Source organism: Leptonotus elevatus, chromosome 21 (assembly GCF_054856555.1).
Source record: "Leptonotus elevatus isolate MCC_2025b chromosome 21, RoL_Lele_1.0, whole genome shotgun sequence".
Classification (NCBI taxonomy): domain Eukaryota; kingdom Metazoa; phylum Chordata; class Actinopteri; order Syngnathiformes; family Syngnathidae; genus Leptonotus; species Leptonotus elevatus.
The window spans coordinates 1,894,636-1,912,384 of NC_141259.1; the positions used below are offsets into that span (position 1 = coordinate 1,894,636).

The following is a 17,749-nucleotide window of genomic DNA, read 5'->3' on the forward strand; positions in this document are numbered from 1 at the left end:
ACTGTTTCCAATGTTTCCACTCCCTCGTTGACCATATTTCGTTGCATAATTTGTGCAAGATCTTGAATCCTTCATCTCCTAAAGATTTAAACAGTTCTATAGGAATGTTGTCTATCCCTGCTGATTCGATGTTTACAATTTGTGACAATGCACGTTCTACCTCTGTCATTAAAATGTCCGGTTCGTTCTCATACTTTGGCTTTTCAGTGAATGTTCCTTTCATGTTAGGGTCTCTGGAATATAGCTCTTCTGCATATTCCTTCCATCTGTGCTTAATAACATTTTCTTCTATCAAGCCTTTTGTTTTCCTTGTCTAGTAATACTCCCAGTCTTGACTTGAATGTCCCTGTGATTTGCCGGATCTTCTGGAAACAGTCTCTCGTTCTCCCTTGTTCTTGATCTTTTTCTAATTGGTATATGGCTGTTAGCTTCTTCAGAAATTGCTGTGCTTATCTCTCTCCACATATCTTCTGTAGATATACCATCTACTTCCAGAACCTCAAAGCGATTGGTTATTCCTATGGCATAGGTAAGTGGGATTTATTTTTAATTTTTTTGCTGAAGCACACCCATAACTTCATTAGTAGTAACTCGTGATCTGATCCGCAGTCTGCTCCTGGTCGGGTTGTGAAAGTTAGAATTGAGCTCTGCCACCTTTTCTTACACAAAATTTAGTCAATCTGGTTCTTAGTGTTACCATCCGGCAAAGTCCATGTATACAGTCTACTTGCCTTCATCTCAAATGTGGTGTTGTTGATGACCATCTCATTGCCAACGCAGAATTCACCCAATCTATCTCCTGCTATGTTTCTTTCTCCCAATCCAAACCTACCCGTAATGCCCAGTTCAAGTCCTTGGCCAACTTTAGCATTAAAGTCACCCATGACTATAAGCATATCTTTAGATGGTGTGGAGTCTATAATTTGTTAAAGATCGGCATAGAATTGACTTATGTCGGCTTCATCGGAGTCTGCTATTGGTGCGTACACTTGAATCAAGGAGATGTTGATTCCTCCGCCTTGTAAACGTAGAAGGAACACTCTGTCCCTGACTGGGTTATACCCTAGCACATATTTTGCTATCTTCTTTTCAACAATAAAAGCTACTCCTCTATACCAGCATGTTTCATGTCTAGAATAGTCTATCTTGTGCTTATTTGAGTTAAAGTGCCCATTACCAGTTCACTTCAATTTACTGATGCCTAGCACTCACTATGTCTGTCTCTCCATTTCTTGTTTTACAACATCAAGTTTCCTAATGCTCATACCCCTGACGGTCCATGTAGCCATTTTATGTGGCTTAGTAAAATAGGTACCTCGATTTCCTTTGCTAGAAATTTCAGCCCTTGTACTTCCCTGAGGTTTTGGTGCAGTAGTGTCATCACTCATAGCCGTACTTTGCAAAGAAGCCCGCTCTTTCCCAGTAGTACATTGGACACTTTCCAGCCTGTCATCACATCAATAGTTATCATGTAATCGATTTTTCTTGGCAGCCACTTCAAGAGTGCTTTGCCAGAGCTTCGTTGGCCAGTACCCTAGAGGGGTCTGTAGGTTGATTGATTGATTGATTAATCGATGGCCATATGCTGTTTTTGAACTGTCACTGAAAACAACCACACCTCACAGTTTAGACAGACAGACAGACAAACAGACAAACAGACAGACGGACGGACGGACGGGCGGGCGGACGGACGGACGGACGGACGGACGGACGGACAGATAGATAGATAGATAGATAGATAGATAGATAGATAGATAGATAGATAGATAGATAGATAGATAGATAGATAGATAGATAGATAGATAGATCCAATGAGGATGACTATGCGTGACATCAACTGCAAAATGAACTTTTATCACAGTCACAAGTTTAGCCATGTATATGTTGTCTGTTGTGTATGATGTTTAAATAGTGAATTGGTGGGAGGAAGATTTGTTTGGAAGGTGTAACTCACATTATGGTTGTAGGCTAGCAGGCTAGCTAGCAAGAAGCTACAGCGCGTAGCATGCCGCTGGACTCTTAACTCAAACTTTTGCTCTTTCAGCAAGACAAGTAAGTTTCAATGAATACCGGTCGCCATTTCCTCCTCCCGTCCGTGAAGCTTTTTAAAACTGCCCGCGTGTGGAGGACACGACTAGTCAGTTTGTTTGTCCCCACCTACCCGGCATGTAGCAATGGTCCCACTCGCACGGACGTGCATGCGCGCTCTCTCGCTCTGTCTCTCTCTCTGTCTCTCTCTCTCTCTCTGCCTCTCTCATCGTAGAAATTGTAATCCCTCGAAGTAATCCCCATTTTTAATAAATGTACCTGTAATCTGATTGCATGTTTTTTCCTGTAACTGTAACGGAATATAGTTTAAAAAAAATTGTAAACCGTAACGGCGGTACATGTATTCCGTTACTCCCCAAGCCTGCGTGTGATGTGTGTTTGTGTTTTGGTACGTGTGTCATAATCCCAGTATGTATGACCAAATTTCCGGTGAGGGCTGGTTTGCTTGCAGCAGCATCGATCAAATACAGATTCCCTTGTAGGAGGCGGCATAAAGTTAATCCAAGGGAAAAGTCTTAGAACAGCCTCGGGTTTCGGGCATCTGACACTTTAGCCCCAACACGAAATCCTCGGAGGTGAAATGCTACTGTAGATTTGCGTGCTGCCCTTTCCTGATAATAAAAGGTTGTTTTTAATCCCGCCGAATCGCTCAAATCCACGTCTCTTTTAGTTCTGTGTCGCAGGAAAACAAATTAAATGAAAGGTAAGGCTGCTTTAATAAAGTTTAAAACGCAGGAAGAGCATCCCAGTACGATACAGTGGCTTTTATTTTTCGCCCACGGCATCGTTCAGTCGCTGTGAATGACACCAGAAGTTGATGCGCACAACGATTCAGGGTATTCAGACACAAGTATTTTGGATTAATTCAAATATTATTATTGAAGGCAAACCCTTACTGTGGGATGAATGTATTAAAAACTGGCACATTTTTGGTAATGATCTCCTGGACAAATCTGGAGATTTTATTTCCTTTGACCATTTTACATACCGATATAATAATTCATTAGATTATCTAAGATTTAATCAATAGCTTTCAGCTATCCCCAAGGCATGGAAAATAAAATTGTCTAATCAAAAAAATAATAAGCAATTGGTTTGTCTTCCACAAATAAGGTGTCATAAATGGCTGTTAGGTTTAAAGATAAATACAACTATATATAAATGGTACTTAAGCAATATGGGTGTTGAACTTTTCCCTACAGACCCTGCTTATTTTGGGAAGATGAATTCAATGTTCCAATTTTACGGAAGTATTATTTTAAAACAGTTTATACTACCTCTGTTGATTCATATTCCAGAATATTTCAACCTATTATTTTTTTAAATAACAACAAATAACAACAAAAAAGTCTTTGTATAAATGGAAGCTAGAAAACGATCTTCCCTGCAGGTTCTGTAGGGAGGAAGAGGAGGACCTTCTGCTTTGTTTTATCTGTGTCCATATGTTGCCATGTTCTGGAGGACAGTTCAACTTTGGTTGAAGAAAATTTTAGTTATTTTTTAAATGACACCTATGAATATTATGTTTGGATTTTTTGAAAAGAACTGTACACCTTGTTTGAATACCATATTATTGTTGGTAAAATGTTTATTTTTAAAGCTAAAACAATACCAAATTTATGTTTAAAATATTTTGAATATAGGATTCACTATCAATATAGTTTGGAAAAGATAATAGCTATAAGCAATAACAAAATTTCTGGTCATAATAAGAAGTGGAGTGTTTGTTTAACAGAAATATAAATATAATTTAGGATATATGTGGTTTTTCAATATTATGCTTTATTGTGTGCCCTTTTACGTTATTTTCTTTAAATTTTTGGAGTGTTGATTTTTTTTTCTTAGCCTGCTTGGGTTTTTTTTCTCTTTGTTTCTGAATATGTTGTTTTGTGTACTTGTGGGATCCATGGAATGAATATAAAAAAAAACATTCTCATCATAAGGTACATTTGCATAAGACTAGACAAACTAAGAGTGGAAAACACATCAACACCAAACATTATAATCACAAGGAACAGAGCAACTGCATAGTAACTACAAAATAAAAATGACTAGACAAAATGAGACTGACCAATACCTCCCATAGGAACTGTATAGCAACAACAATAAAAATGTGACTAGAGGAAATAAAACTGACTAAAACCTCACATAGCAACTGCAACATTATACGGGGACATCATTATACAAGATCATAACAATTCAATGACCCAACCAAAAATATTGCACTCATCATGTGCTGATTAAATTATAATAAATCAAGTTACTCACAGTTACTCAGTATTTGACAAAATGTGATGAGTCATCCCCCCCCCCCCCCTCCACCCCCCAAAGTTTTTGGAGAACTACTTTTTACTCCTACTTAAGTCATATTCTTCTAAAGTGCCAGTGCTCCTATTGAGTATATTTTCCGATACTCTACCAACATCTGCTTTCACCGTAGCGGAACATTTTGCAATGTTAAGCGTGGCAAGCAGATCAAGAGTTTTCTTTTTTCTTTTTTAAAATATTGCATTTTTTAAATATTGCATTTACACTGCAGTAAATTGCCCAAAAAGACTACAAGAGTCCAAATAATTTGCGTATCAATGACACAACACCCTGCGAAATTGCATTGAGACAAATAACACACCTCCTTAAAACCATACCAGCATTTACCAGACTATTGCATTTATTTTAAATTATCCATGCATCTGTATATGTTGACAGTGTGTGAGTGCTAATCACATGCTCTTGCCCCTGAGGTTAGACGATCAATGAGGTCTGTAAAGAGGAGCACGACAACTGTGAAAGTCACAAGGGGAGTTCGACAGTCGTAAATAAAGGCAGCATCCGCCCCACACAAACCCTTCAGGGTCTGACCTGTGTGTGTACGTTTGGATGTCACTGAAATGTTTTGTTGAGTGGTTTGAAATAAAATTAAATAAAATCAACTTCATAGGTGTTTATTGTGTATTTATGCATCCTGAAGCCAAGTTCCACACACTGTAATCTATTGTGGAGGCCATCAGCTCCCCCTCAATCTGTCCGCCATCTCGTCATGAGCATCTTTCATTGCCTGCTCCCACCTTCACTCCTAAGGCGCCGTTTGTGTGTTTTTATTTCACTTCAAAGCCTCACGTTTTTTTCCGATAGGTCAAAATTTGTGACATGTTGAGGCAACTTTGAGATGTTACATAGTTCAGTGCGTGCATATGTGTGATAGGAGGAGATCAGGAGAAACAGAGATGACTTTGTGTTTCCCTGTCCAAATGTCGATTTCACGCCCCCTTTTCTGCGGGTGCCTTTCAAAAGCAACCACTGATCAGCTGTGTGTCATGTGCTGTTAAATTTAGTCTGAATTAAGTGTTTTTTTTTTTTTTTTGAAGATCAAATGCTGTTGAGACTACACTAAGACACACTGCAGTGTCCCCCAGGGTCAGCAAAAAGGCATCCACTTTTGAGTGAACTGTATGTTGTCCTTACTGTTTTATTTCTTCAATAGTGTCGTGTCGTAGCTCTCAGTTTACTGATAAGATTCCCTGAATGCTTCCTATTTAGGATGCAATATGGCACTTGCATATTTTCATAGGTGTGAATCAAGGCCCCCCTGGCCCATCCACACTGACAACATGGCCGACTGGCTATTGTACTATGTTACTAATCCACAGAGGATGTAATTCATTTCACACACAACAAACTGGAGAATTAACTTACATTTAACCCTGTGTGTTTTGTCTTGCTTCTTCTCCATGCCTGTCACTGTTAAACATACAAATAAACATTCACAAACAAGCAAACGTACAACACACTTTTGTGCTTTGGCTCATTTAATTCAGTTCATTATTGGACTCTTTGGGATGTCCAATGAATTTGTGAAGACAGTAGACCTCATACTCATCCCGGAGTAAAATCAAGGGTTCATCAGGCATCCTCACGTCCGCACTGTTCAATACCTGGTACAGATTAGGGTGTTGGCTTATGTTGTGGGGTTAGTAGGTGCATCTACTGATGAAGAAAGAGTAACGACCTTGTCCATAATGCCGTGATAATTGCAAAATCAATGGATTGACCTTTCTCGGGACTATGATTGTCCTGGTTTAAAAAAGATAATTCTGGCCTTCAGGATTATTTTTTTCCTTTGGGGAGGCAAGACTTGGACATTAACCAGAGACCTGATATACACCATCATTTATTTACTAATGAAATAACTCAAATTGAAAAAAAAAAATCTTGACGAAATAAAATAAAAATCTCACTATAACTAAATAAAGCTACATTTTATGTTTATTAAACTAACTAAAAGGAAAATATCATTTATTTTCGTCTTCGTCATGAAATTTCACACGAGATTTCAAGTTTTTTTATTTTTTTTTATGCATTTGTTTCTGTATTACTGTTCGGGGTTACAGAAGAAGGGAAGTCGAACAGTAGTCTTAGAATTGTAATTTACTTTGTTACATAATTCATACTACCTTTTTTATGTTACACTCAATGAATTGGTCCTATATCTAAGTCTAATACAAAAACTAATAAGTAAACTAAAGTGAAGCATTTTCGGCAAAACAAAAAACAAAACAAAACAAAACAAAAAACCTTGTATGCATGTAACTAACAACCCCGTAAAAACTACTTAAAGGGACTGCAACATGAAAAATCAACTTTTTGGAGCTTTTAACCATGTTAGCATGCTCACCAAAAACATGACCAGTTGTGTTTTCCTAAATTTGCCCATGTATGAGAAATTCTAGGTCATTCTGCTAGAATAGCCCCGCCCAACCTGGGAAAACGAGCTGTTGGCACGGTTTGACATCAGCCTCTGTCGAACTAAACGCACACCCACTTTCTCTGAGACCTTTTTATCAATAAACATTCTGTCCAAATAAATTCAAAGCAATAAATTATTCTTCACATTTGCAATGCCAAAATGCAATGAAATGACAATTGGCTGTCTTAAAATAAATTGGCTGACACTGGTATAAACTACAAATAGAACATATGCGCTGATGTATTTAAATGAATAGATAGTGTAGTGGATAGTGCACTACCTCCATAAACAACAGGGTGCGGGTTTGTGACCTGCTGTGGTGCTTTTTTTTCTTCTCCTCTTTCTTTCCTCTAACCTCTCTGCTCCCCCTCCTCTTCCACGATTTCTTGCGGCAAGGCCCCGTTTTGTTTCGAATGTTTATTCAAGAATTGATGGCTTGCGTGACCAAACGCAGAGATCTAGCTGCCTGAAATTTAGAGTCCATTTTAAAAATCGGCTTAAAACCTATCTGTATGTTTCGTGTTGCGCGAAGCAGCCGGCTCGGACGACGTCATGAGAGGGGCGCGGCAGCCACAGGGAGAGAAGCGGGATTTTACTGAACCAAACGTTTGACATCCGGGTAAGAAAAATAGCCACCGAAATAACTCATATTTCATAAGAAATTATATCGTAATTGTGTCAAAGCTAAGATTTCATCATTATATGCCTATAGGTAACTATGGAAGGGCTTAAAATACCATGGTGTAGTCCCTTTAAGACTAACTGAATAAAAAAAAGGTCCCACACTTTATAACCTTGATGTAGACTAGTGATGCACCGAATATTCGGCCACCAAAAATTTTATAAAATGAAAGCCGAAAGAATATGGCCGAAATAGGATGTTGTGGTGACGCAAGCAAAAACCTGCTGCAAGCAAGCGTCTGTTTGAATTAAACTTTATTTATATAAATTAAGGGGTGAGTGTCTTCTTTTCGCTGGCTTTTTACCATGTGAGTTTGCACCGATCGGTCGCAGCAGCTCCCGGGGTCACTACGCACACCGGAGGAGAGGGGCGTACCTTGGTGTAGAACATTTAAACGGGTCGAAAAAAAGACAGAAATGCCGTGTACTGTAGCACAGGTGAGCCACTCTTTCTCCTACAGCGCCTTCCTTTTTTGTAGAAGAGCCCCTCGAACGCTTCCACTTTTTCACCTGCATTCCCGTGGCCGTGCTAAATACTTTAGCCAATGATAGCATTATTGCTCTCAACAGTTTTAAACACGGTAACACTTACCACTATCTCCGGGTGGCGGCAGACCTGTACAGGACGCTGTGTGTGACTTTGCAGTCCGTCCCCAAAGCCGTTTAACTGGTGCAAACAAATGTATTTATTCATTTTTAAAAGTTGGTGAATATGTGAATTTGCCAATTTTTTGTTCCCCGCATCTTGTCCCGTCGCACGCATACGTCCACGCCTGTGCCATTTACATTGACTATAAGGTGCAATCGTACCGCCAGAAAATGCTCAACCCTCATTTGGTGTTTAATGTACTTTTGGCCAACATGTCTGCGGTGTGGGCATATTTTAATTTATATTGTGCTTAATTAAAATGCCAGTGCTAAATACATTTTTTATAATGATATTATAATTGTAATTATTTATAAACAAATGCAATTATGGTAAAAATTGGCATAATTTTTTTTTCTGTTTTCGGTTCTCGGCCAAACATTTTCATTTCGGTACATCCCTTTGGTCCCTAGGCAAAATTCACAGGTAGAGATTGGAGGACTTTGTACCACAGGTGGGCAATTTACAAAATTTTGCCATCATATATATATATATATATATATATATATATATATATATATATATCCATCCATCCATTTGCTTAACCGCTTGTCCTCACAAGGGTCGCGGGGGTGCTGGAGCCTATCCCAGCTAACTAAAGTATGTAAAAGAAGGATAATCAGACGCTTTCACGAGCGGTAAGTCAGCCAGGATCGGAGAGAGATGAGGAGCACAAAGGTAGAACATCATGAACTGTTTTGGAACCCGTAACGTTTAATTATATTTTCTTATATCGTTGAGTACACTTATAGCATATTTCCACTGGAGCCCAACACCGCCCTGCTCGGCTTGCTGGCGGGTCAGCTAAGCCCAACCCACGCACGCACTGCATTTCCACCTGCATCTGGGACGCTTGGCGGAAGTAACGCATAACCGACTGCGACACAATAGTCGAGCGCGGGAAGCAACACATAACAAAAACATGGAAGCCATGGAGGACGACGCTGCCCGGTATCGGCTGCTCGTTCTGTTTTTAGTGGTGCTTTAGACGTGGAGCTTCTTCAGAGCTTGCAATGCAATGAGGATGGCCCCCGCGAAGAAAAGGACAATGTTTTATCGTCGGAAAGCCCTCGAGGCTATACACGCTGATAGCAGTGGGAGCGAAGAAGACGAACACTTGTCGAAAAGGACACGGTTGGTAAGTTGTTGTTTTTTTCCCCTCGCCGATGTCCATTACTGATGGCGTCACAGGACTGACCGCCCAATCAACTGCCGTGGTGCTTTACGTCATGTCCTGGGCTCGCTCTGGCCCAACGTAGGCGTGAGGGTAGCTCCACACAGTCACACAGTCAGCTGTAATGGAAATGCTCGCCAAAACCATGCTGGCTTCGCACGGTGCGGTGCTGGGTTCCAGTGGAAATAATAAACTGAACATCTCATTTAATTAAAGTTTAGTACCGTTAGTGGGGAAAATTTGAAGAAACAATGGTCTAAATAAATCGTTTCTGTGTACTGGTAGTGGTAGATTGGGAGTGTTGGTGTATTAGGGGGTTTTCAGAAGAGTGCACAGAGCCTATAAAAGTAAATGGAACAAGAGTTCCAACAGTTATCTTTATAATACAGAACTTTTTTTCTTTATCGGGATGATTTTTTTGCCAAAGGGGGTGTGTTTTATAGTTAATAGTTGAGCACAATCTTAATTTTTCTGCAGACTAACCTCGAAAAGCATCACATGGTCATTAAAAATAACTATAAGAGGGTCCTTCCACATAACTACTCTTATTCAAAGTTAATCAAATGAAAAGTGTTTATGTTCTATTAACCTGTCACCGGCTCCAACCCCCTGGTTTTGTTCATTCATTAGGCAAATGAGGCACATTAAAGAAGAGAAAGGCGGCAGCTCATTTGCTGCAGGTTTAAATAAATTAGTCGGCTGAAATTAAAAGCCAATCTATTCTAATAACAAAAGACAGGGGATAAACATTCACGGGCCGGTGACGTATGCAGATGAGAATTATGTAAATAAGTAGACTGTTGCTGCTTTTTTTTTCTTCCCATGGTAGTCACATTACAGGAAATAGCTGAGGGCAGTGCTCTCTGCCCACCCATGATCTGCCTCCTTCCCAATAATAGTACTTATTTGAAATGCACTCCACCCCAAACTCTCACCAGGTTTCAGTCGCAATTACCTTTAGTATCACTTCTCAGTGAGAAGTCAACCTCCCTACAGGCGCCCCATCACAACCTATTAGAAGAGGGGGGCAGGCTGAAGTTAAGTGACATGACCTGTGGGGTTGGATGGAGCAGACACTGGGAAGGGCTTGGGTGGCGGTGATGAGGCAGTGGACTTAGAAATGTATGGCTAATTTGTGGAGCATTTCAATCTAGAGGAATAAGAATTGTGACTTATGGTCAATGAGTAACCCATGAAACAGCTGAGGCATCGCGGAACACAAAAAATAGCATTATCTTTATACACTTTTTTTTAAATAGCAAAGGTTAAAAAAGAAAAAAAAAATATATATATATAATTTATTATAATTTAAATTTTATTTAGTTTTTTATTATCTTTACAATAATATTTTCAATGCACCCCCATTAGTCTACACTTAGCATTCTGAATAAAAATGCATCTGTGGAATATGAGTTAAATAAAGTTGTATAAAATGACTACATCGAGGAGTGATGAAAACATTACATTATTTACAATACATTATTATTTTAGATTGTTATGGAATTTCAAAATGTTTACACTTAATGCCTGTTAGCTATACTGGTGGTAGGTGCTCGCATGTAAACAAAGGAGCTCTCGTGATTGTGACATAACTTGCTTTAGTGCATGCACATTAATGATGCACATTGTTTACTAATCACTTATTTTCATACACTTTGACTATAATTGACTCTATAAATAAAGCTTACTTACTTACAATTTTAACTTTTGTGATGCTGGGAAATGACAATAGTGACAGAAATGTTTGTCCATGCATTTTTTTAATACCAAGAAAATAAGAATTCAAGTTACCTTTGGCCTCTACAATTACATGAGGTGCTGAGACACACAGAATGCATTGTCCTTACAGAAATAAAAACAAAAAACAAACAAACGTGTACGTAGTGAGTAGGTGCCAGTGTGTCACTCTGGAGTGCCTAAAAATAGCTTACCACTTGCTAAAACATATTCATTTATGTATGTATGCATCTATTTATTTATTTATTTAAACTTAACATGGTATGTGTTTCTTAAAGAGGAAGTCAATTTGGAAAAAACATCTTTAAAATAATAGCCCCACTAGTAAAAAATTGTATTCTGATTAATATTACATGTGTGTAATATGAATTAAGCAATAACCCAATTTTATCCGTCTCAGGTGGCGGCCACTTGATGTCGACTGAAAATGACATCACAGTTGCTCAGTGTCCAGGTAATGACCAATCACGGCTCATCTTGCAAGTGTCCCATGACCAATATCAGAAACCTGGTTAGCTGCTATTGGTTGTTACCTTAGCCCTGAGCAACTTAGATATTCTTTTTAGTTGACAATGAGTGCCAAAATTACTGCCCCTTGTTATAAATAAAAACAGGTAGATTTTGCTGACACACCAAGTCATTGACAACGTACGTGGCAGAAGTACAACTTCATCCACTTTGTCCACTGTTTTAAGTGTGATGAAAATCACATCAAATATAAACACTCTTAACCTTACATATGAAATGATGATTGTGAATCACACAATCAATTTGTGATTGGCCTTAAGCCAGTCTTGCCCGCCCCAGAATGCCAGTGTGACTTGTGAATATTGTACAGTGTGTTTAAGGTGTTCCTCATGTATTACAATGAATGCAAAAAATGTGTTGAATCATCAAATCATTTTCATTATGCGGCCAATGCATTTGAAATATATTATCCGCATGATAAAATATCAATAAGCTTCTTTTTTTTGTCACAGCCACACCAAATGGCAAATAATATTTAAATTGACACAAAATTCTTTCCCCATTTCCCATTGCAGTAATTTGACTATTTAAAACACACACACACACACGCACACCCCCACGCCCCCCCCCCACACACACACACACACACGCACACACACACGCGCACACACAAAGTAGCAACAAGAAAACAAGAACACTTTGACAGATGATGCATGAGTAGAATAATTGCAAGCTTAATGTGATTTTCAAAATTGTTTTGGGTCGGAAGCCAATGAGCCATTTTAGCCTAATTTAATCTGTTTAGATGTAAAACTTGTTCAGATTTTAAAGGGTTCAAATCTCAGATGATGTCCTTACCTGGCGGTTACTTTCCAGCGGTCTTTAAACACTTCCTGAAAGTTTCATGTCCATATTTTTTTCCTATAAGTTACTGTTTGCTATGGACATTTATTTGAAAGATGTATGTGCCAAAACTTTACGTGCATTTTTCTCAAAACAAGTTTTTTGAATGAGTACACTGTCAATTGTTGACGTACGTCTTTGTATTATAAATCATTTGAAAGGGAATTACAATATCTCAATTTCATTTTTGGAGACATAAGCCTGATTTTGTGAGAACCCCCCATCACATAAACAGTATATGTACATACAGTAGAAACAGTTTTCTTACTGCTTTTTCACTTCTTTCACTATCATTATAAGTCAACCTCCAATGCCTTCCCTCCCAGCCCCTACCCCACACATGACTATTCAAAGGAGCAGCTGAGGTAGATCAACAGAAGGGGTGAGGAGTGATCGAGGCGGCTAATTCAAGAATATTCACACATTTGAGGTTGTGCAATCTCCTCGCCGCAGGTAACACATATGTACCTAAGCACCTTACGTGCCGAATCAGCCACCCATCAGCTGAGAGTGTGCATCATACACACCTGAGAAACTTACGTAATCCATGTATGAGGCACAGTGGAGAAGAAAAGTAAAAGTTCTGTTGCTCTAAGAAGAAGTGAGATACGGTTCTTGTGATGAATGTGGTGTGTCAGAAAAGGAAAAGAAACTCAAGGGGGAGTGCTTCAGATGTTTTGAAGATGTTGACGACATCAAGATGGACGTGATGATGGAGCTGCTGAAGATTTCGAAAGAATCCTTACAGGAGTGGATGAAGAAGTGGCAGGGAAGGATGCCATACTTCTCTTCTGAAGTGAGAAGTCTCTAAGCTAACTGGAAGAACATCGTAAGCTAAACACATGTCGACCCCCCCCCCCTCCCCCGACACCCGACCCCCACCGTGGCCCACCCCCCCTCCTCAATGTCGTCCTTCACAGCCTTGCTCATGCACTCGTGTAATTGCAATAGACAATCAGATGCCATCTTTATGGGCGCATGGTACAACTGTCACAGTGTGTCAGCGCACAATAATAAGTGCTGTCAAAAGAGCTTATGACATGCTAATGCTGGCCTCCCCAGCGCTCGGCATTGAGGGTTCCAATGAATCAGTCGGCCAGGGATGGTGCCCTCATCTTAGCACGTCGCCGCCGATGCATCGCTTCATGTTGATGACAAGGCAATGAAAGGGGTGGTGGCGTCTGAGCGATTCTTTAAATGTTGGGAGCAGGGGTTGGTGTTAGATGTTCTCCATCTCATGTGATTGGAAAACACAAGGTGGCAAAGGTGTTGACGGAGCATGTGGAGGTGACGTGGGGATCACTTGACTTTTCTCGTCCCTCATGAAGTGAAAATCTTCCCACCAAGGTTGACACAAGTTGGCAAAGCCTGTTTGGGAACGGTTTAAAAGTATAGTTGACACTTCAGTCCTGTTTTGATTTTGAATTTACATTTATTTCTCTCCTAAAAATATTAGAATTTGTTGACACAACTGTTGTTTAGAGTAAAAGTTTTTCATTTCATTAATGTGTATTTCTGTTCGGTAATTCATTCATTCATTTTATTCTTACCCCAATTACAGTGTCGGTCAATAAATAGACTCATTCAAAATAAAGCTTCTTTTTTTTTAAGAGGCCGGAATTCCCAACTTTAAAACATCCCTTCCATAAATCATGATCTGTATGGACAGTAGCTTTTGGCAAATTTGGAGAATGAACTCCTAAAATGATGACATTGCCAATATTTCTGGGCAAGGTTTTTTATTCGCAGATGTCTGCATGTGTTGTCGTATTTTAGCCAAATCTTACTTGAATTCCTTTGCTCTCTCAAGGTCAATGTGTGTTCGCTTGTTGACTAAATGGTTAAAAAAAGGTCATATTCTTGAATGATTAGAAATGTTTATATAAAAATATTATGGTCAAAGAAGGGGCACTATATCTATACTGTGTATGCGTAAGTTAAAAAAAAATCTTATTTGAGGTGCAACCATATTCCTTTGATATTGGATAAGCAAGTTGTGCAATTCACAAATTGATTTTCTATTAACCACATTATTAATCTTACAGAGAAACAAGGAATCATGGCATCAGAAACACAAATTAATTTAGAAAATACATCCAGGGGCAAGTTTTGCGGCGAGCAGTCTTGACAGCACAGCATTCCAACTAAATGTTAACACAAGCGAGAAGACAAAGACGTCTTTAATGGTTCCCAAACCCACAAACTGCCCCATCAAGTCACAAGGACCGCCTGGATGACTGCAAGCCATTTCCCCCCTCCTTACATCTTTGTAACACTTATCACAAACACACTTTTTTTGGTTTGACAACACCCGTCTTCTGGCTGATTTACGTAAAAGAAATCGTGAGAAAACACAAGTACATATTGGATTTCATTGCGGTCTTGTGGGTCATGAGTCCCTTTGATGTGTTGTTGCCGGAGTGACGACGAGAGAGCATAGTCACTTGTGAGAAATATTTTCTCATAAAAAATAACATGCTCATAAGAATCCACTGCAACTGCTTTTTATTTATTTAATAAATTGCTATTGCAAAAAATTTTTTTTTACAGATAGCTCGCACCTTGATGACTGTTAATTATTCCATTTGTGAACCTCCATGAGACCTTCTGAGGGCATGGATCGATGTTCACATCATAAAAAGATCCCTTCGTGTGCTCTTTCCTCCTCTCTCCATGGCTGCCTGCCTTCCGCCTTGGTCCTTCTCTCTCTAGAAGCCCCCTGTGGTAGTGTAAGGGCTGAAGTGACACACAGTGGCTGACTGTCGCCCAAGGGGGGCCCAGGCTCGGGCCTTGGTTGGCTGGCTGGCTGTGTGTGGCAGCTGGTGAGCCCGCTGCCCTCTGCCTGGCCTGCAGCATCAACAGTGGTGCTTATTGGGACTTGAGCGGAGCCTCGGTCTGATCTCGACTGTGGGGCAGATGCTCGACTGCTTGCCGCCGCTGCCCACACGACTGGTGCTAAGGAAGTCGGGTAGTGCAGTGTGATGTTTAACAAATACACATAACATAGACAGTCTTGTGAAACATCTGAGATGCCAGTGACCACTGTAAAATGTATACAAATCAAAACAAGCAGGGAACTGAATGAACCACAAAAATCTGTACTGGATATCGTCAGTTTTCCACTTCAAAAATATATGTTGGGAAACACAATGAATGGGGGAAAAAAATGCACCTGCTTCTGTAGTTTTACCTCATACCATTAGTCTACCAGTATGAAGATTTTGAGACAAAATTAAAACTCCATATCAGTATGAATTGTGAGGCAGGCACAGTGCAATAGTTTACCATAAACTAACGTTCGCATGTGTTTACACTGTAAGCTAATGTTAGCATGTGTGTTTACCATAAGCTCATGTTAAAGTGTGTTTACGATAATGTTAGCATGTGTAATTAGCACAAACTAATATTAGCATTTGTGTTTACCCTAAGATAATGCTACCATGCATTTACTATTGGCTTTTACCATATGTGCTATGCTAATGTTAGCATGTGTGTGTACGGTTTACCATAAGCTAATGTCTGTTTAGCACAAGCTAATGTTAGCATGTATTTTACCATAAGCTAATGTTAGAATGCGTGTTTCCCATAAGCTAATCTTAGCATGCATTTGCCATTAGCTAATGTTACCGTATGTTTTAAGCCAAGGTTAGCATGTGTGTTTACCATATGCTAATGTTAGCATTGTGAGCTAATGTCAACATGTGCGCTTAGCATAAACTCATGTTAGCATGTATGTTTACCATAAGCTAAAGTTAGCGTGCAAGTTTAACATAAGCTAATGTTAGCATGTGTGTTAATCATAAGCCAACGTTAGCATGCAGTTACCATTAGCTAATGTTACCATATGTGTTAAGCTAATGTTAGTATGCATGTTTACCATAAGCTAATGTCAACATGTGTGTTTAGCATAAGCTCATGTTAGCATGTATGTTTACCATAAGCTAATGTTATAGTGCATGTTTAACATAAGCTAATGTTAAAGAGTTTACAATAAGCTAATGGTAGCACGTGTGTTTATCATAAGCTAATGTTAGCATGCAGTTACCATTAGCTTATATTACCATAGGTGTTAAGCTAATGTTAGCATGCATGTTTACCATAAGCTAATGTTAACGTGTGTGTTTATTGTTATTTTTAGTAGTGCAGTCGCAAACAATAGGCATACAATATGCAAGCACCACATGATTTCGGTTGGGCCCTGTCATGGTGAGCAGAACTACATGGATTAAGGAAGGTAGGCACCATGCATTGGTAGAATACATGTTTCAGGGTGGTGAGACATTTCAAGTAAACACTGACACATGATACATTCTGTCCCTTATCTATTTGTCAATGAGAACACCTTTTTATTAAGTTAGAAGCAATTGTAATACCATAGTTTTCCTTTACAAAACACACACACAAAACGTGCAACAAATAACACCAACTACTTTACGGTTGTTTATGTATCCGGTTTAAGTAATCAATCTTACTGTGTAAGAAAGGGTGAGAGGACGTCAACAATTAATGACACAACCAATACCAAAAAGAGAAGTGAGAGGTGACCTAGTTTATTATTTGGAAGCCATCCTGCAATAGCTTGAGTACCTCAGTCATCAGTCCTAATGTTGGTTCAAACAAAAACGAGTTTACGGTGACAAGAAAATCTAAAACAGGAATCTCGATGTTGATGTGACCCGCGCTCATTTCAAATAATTTCTCAGAGGAAATAACACTTTTAGTGTGTCTGGCGTCTACTGGTCAGTCCTCAGTGGTGTCTAGTGTAAATTCTGTTCCTGAGCACAACTACTGGGGGGAGGTGGTGTCGGATGCCGGCGCGATGCTGGATGTAGTCAAACCATCGTGTCACGTTCATATACTGCTCCTTCTCCTGGAAGGTCAAGTCCATCTGGGTGAGAGAGAAACATTAGGTCATTACCACCACTGTGTATCATTAACACAATGCATGGCGGGATTGGTGAAGGTGACACAAGGTTCTGTGTTAGGTCATTATGACACAAAAGCAGGTTACACACTAAACAGCAGATGAATCATAGCCCAATAAATCAGCGTGTCCTTGGAAAGTACTGCATGGGATCTAATTAAACGGAATTTGGAAGCTGACAACATCGCCGCCTAGAACCATCAGTCGCTTTTAATGATTGTGAAATCTTGTGCGTGAAGCGAACATTTAAAGATATAGTGGCAATACTCAATGTCCCTGAGGTTAAAAGGAACACTGAGTCCAAAGAGAAGTGACGCCGTGCCCGGTGAGGAGGTTGACCTTCTGTCTCTGCTTAAAACCACTTATATCTCGACAGGATCTCCTCTTCCCTCTTACTACTCGTCTTTATTTATTGAATCCTAA

General features: G+C 39.5%; 1 protein-coding gene and 1 pseudogene across 1 annotated transcript in view; both read right to left on the minus strand.

The window, feature by feature from the left end:
- Nucleotides 1–313: 313 nt before the first annotated feature.
- LOC147155549 (protein CFDP2-like) lies at nucleotides 314–9,441 on the minus strand (annotated as a pseudogene).
- A 7,495-nt stretch (nucleotides 9,442–16,936) lies between these two features.
- Nucleotides 16,937–17,749, minus strand: part of eef1e1 (eukaryotic translation elongation factor 1 epsilon 1) — a 17,615-nt gene continuing 16,802 nt past the window's right edge. The window contains exon 4 of the mRNA XM_086066254.1: nucleotides 16,937–17,290. Coding sequence (XP_085922380.1) covers nucleotides 17,150–17,290 — 141 coding nt within the window. The 3' untranslated portion in view covers nucleotides 16,937–17,149. The remainder of the gene's footprint in view (nucleotides 17,291–17,749) is intronic.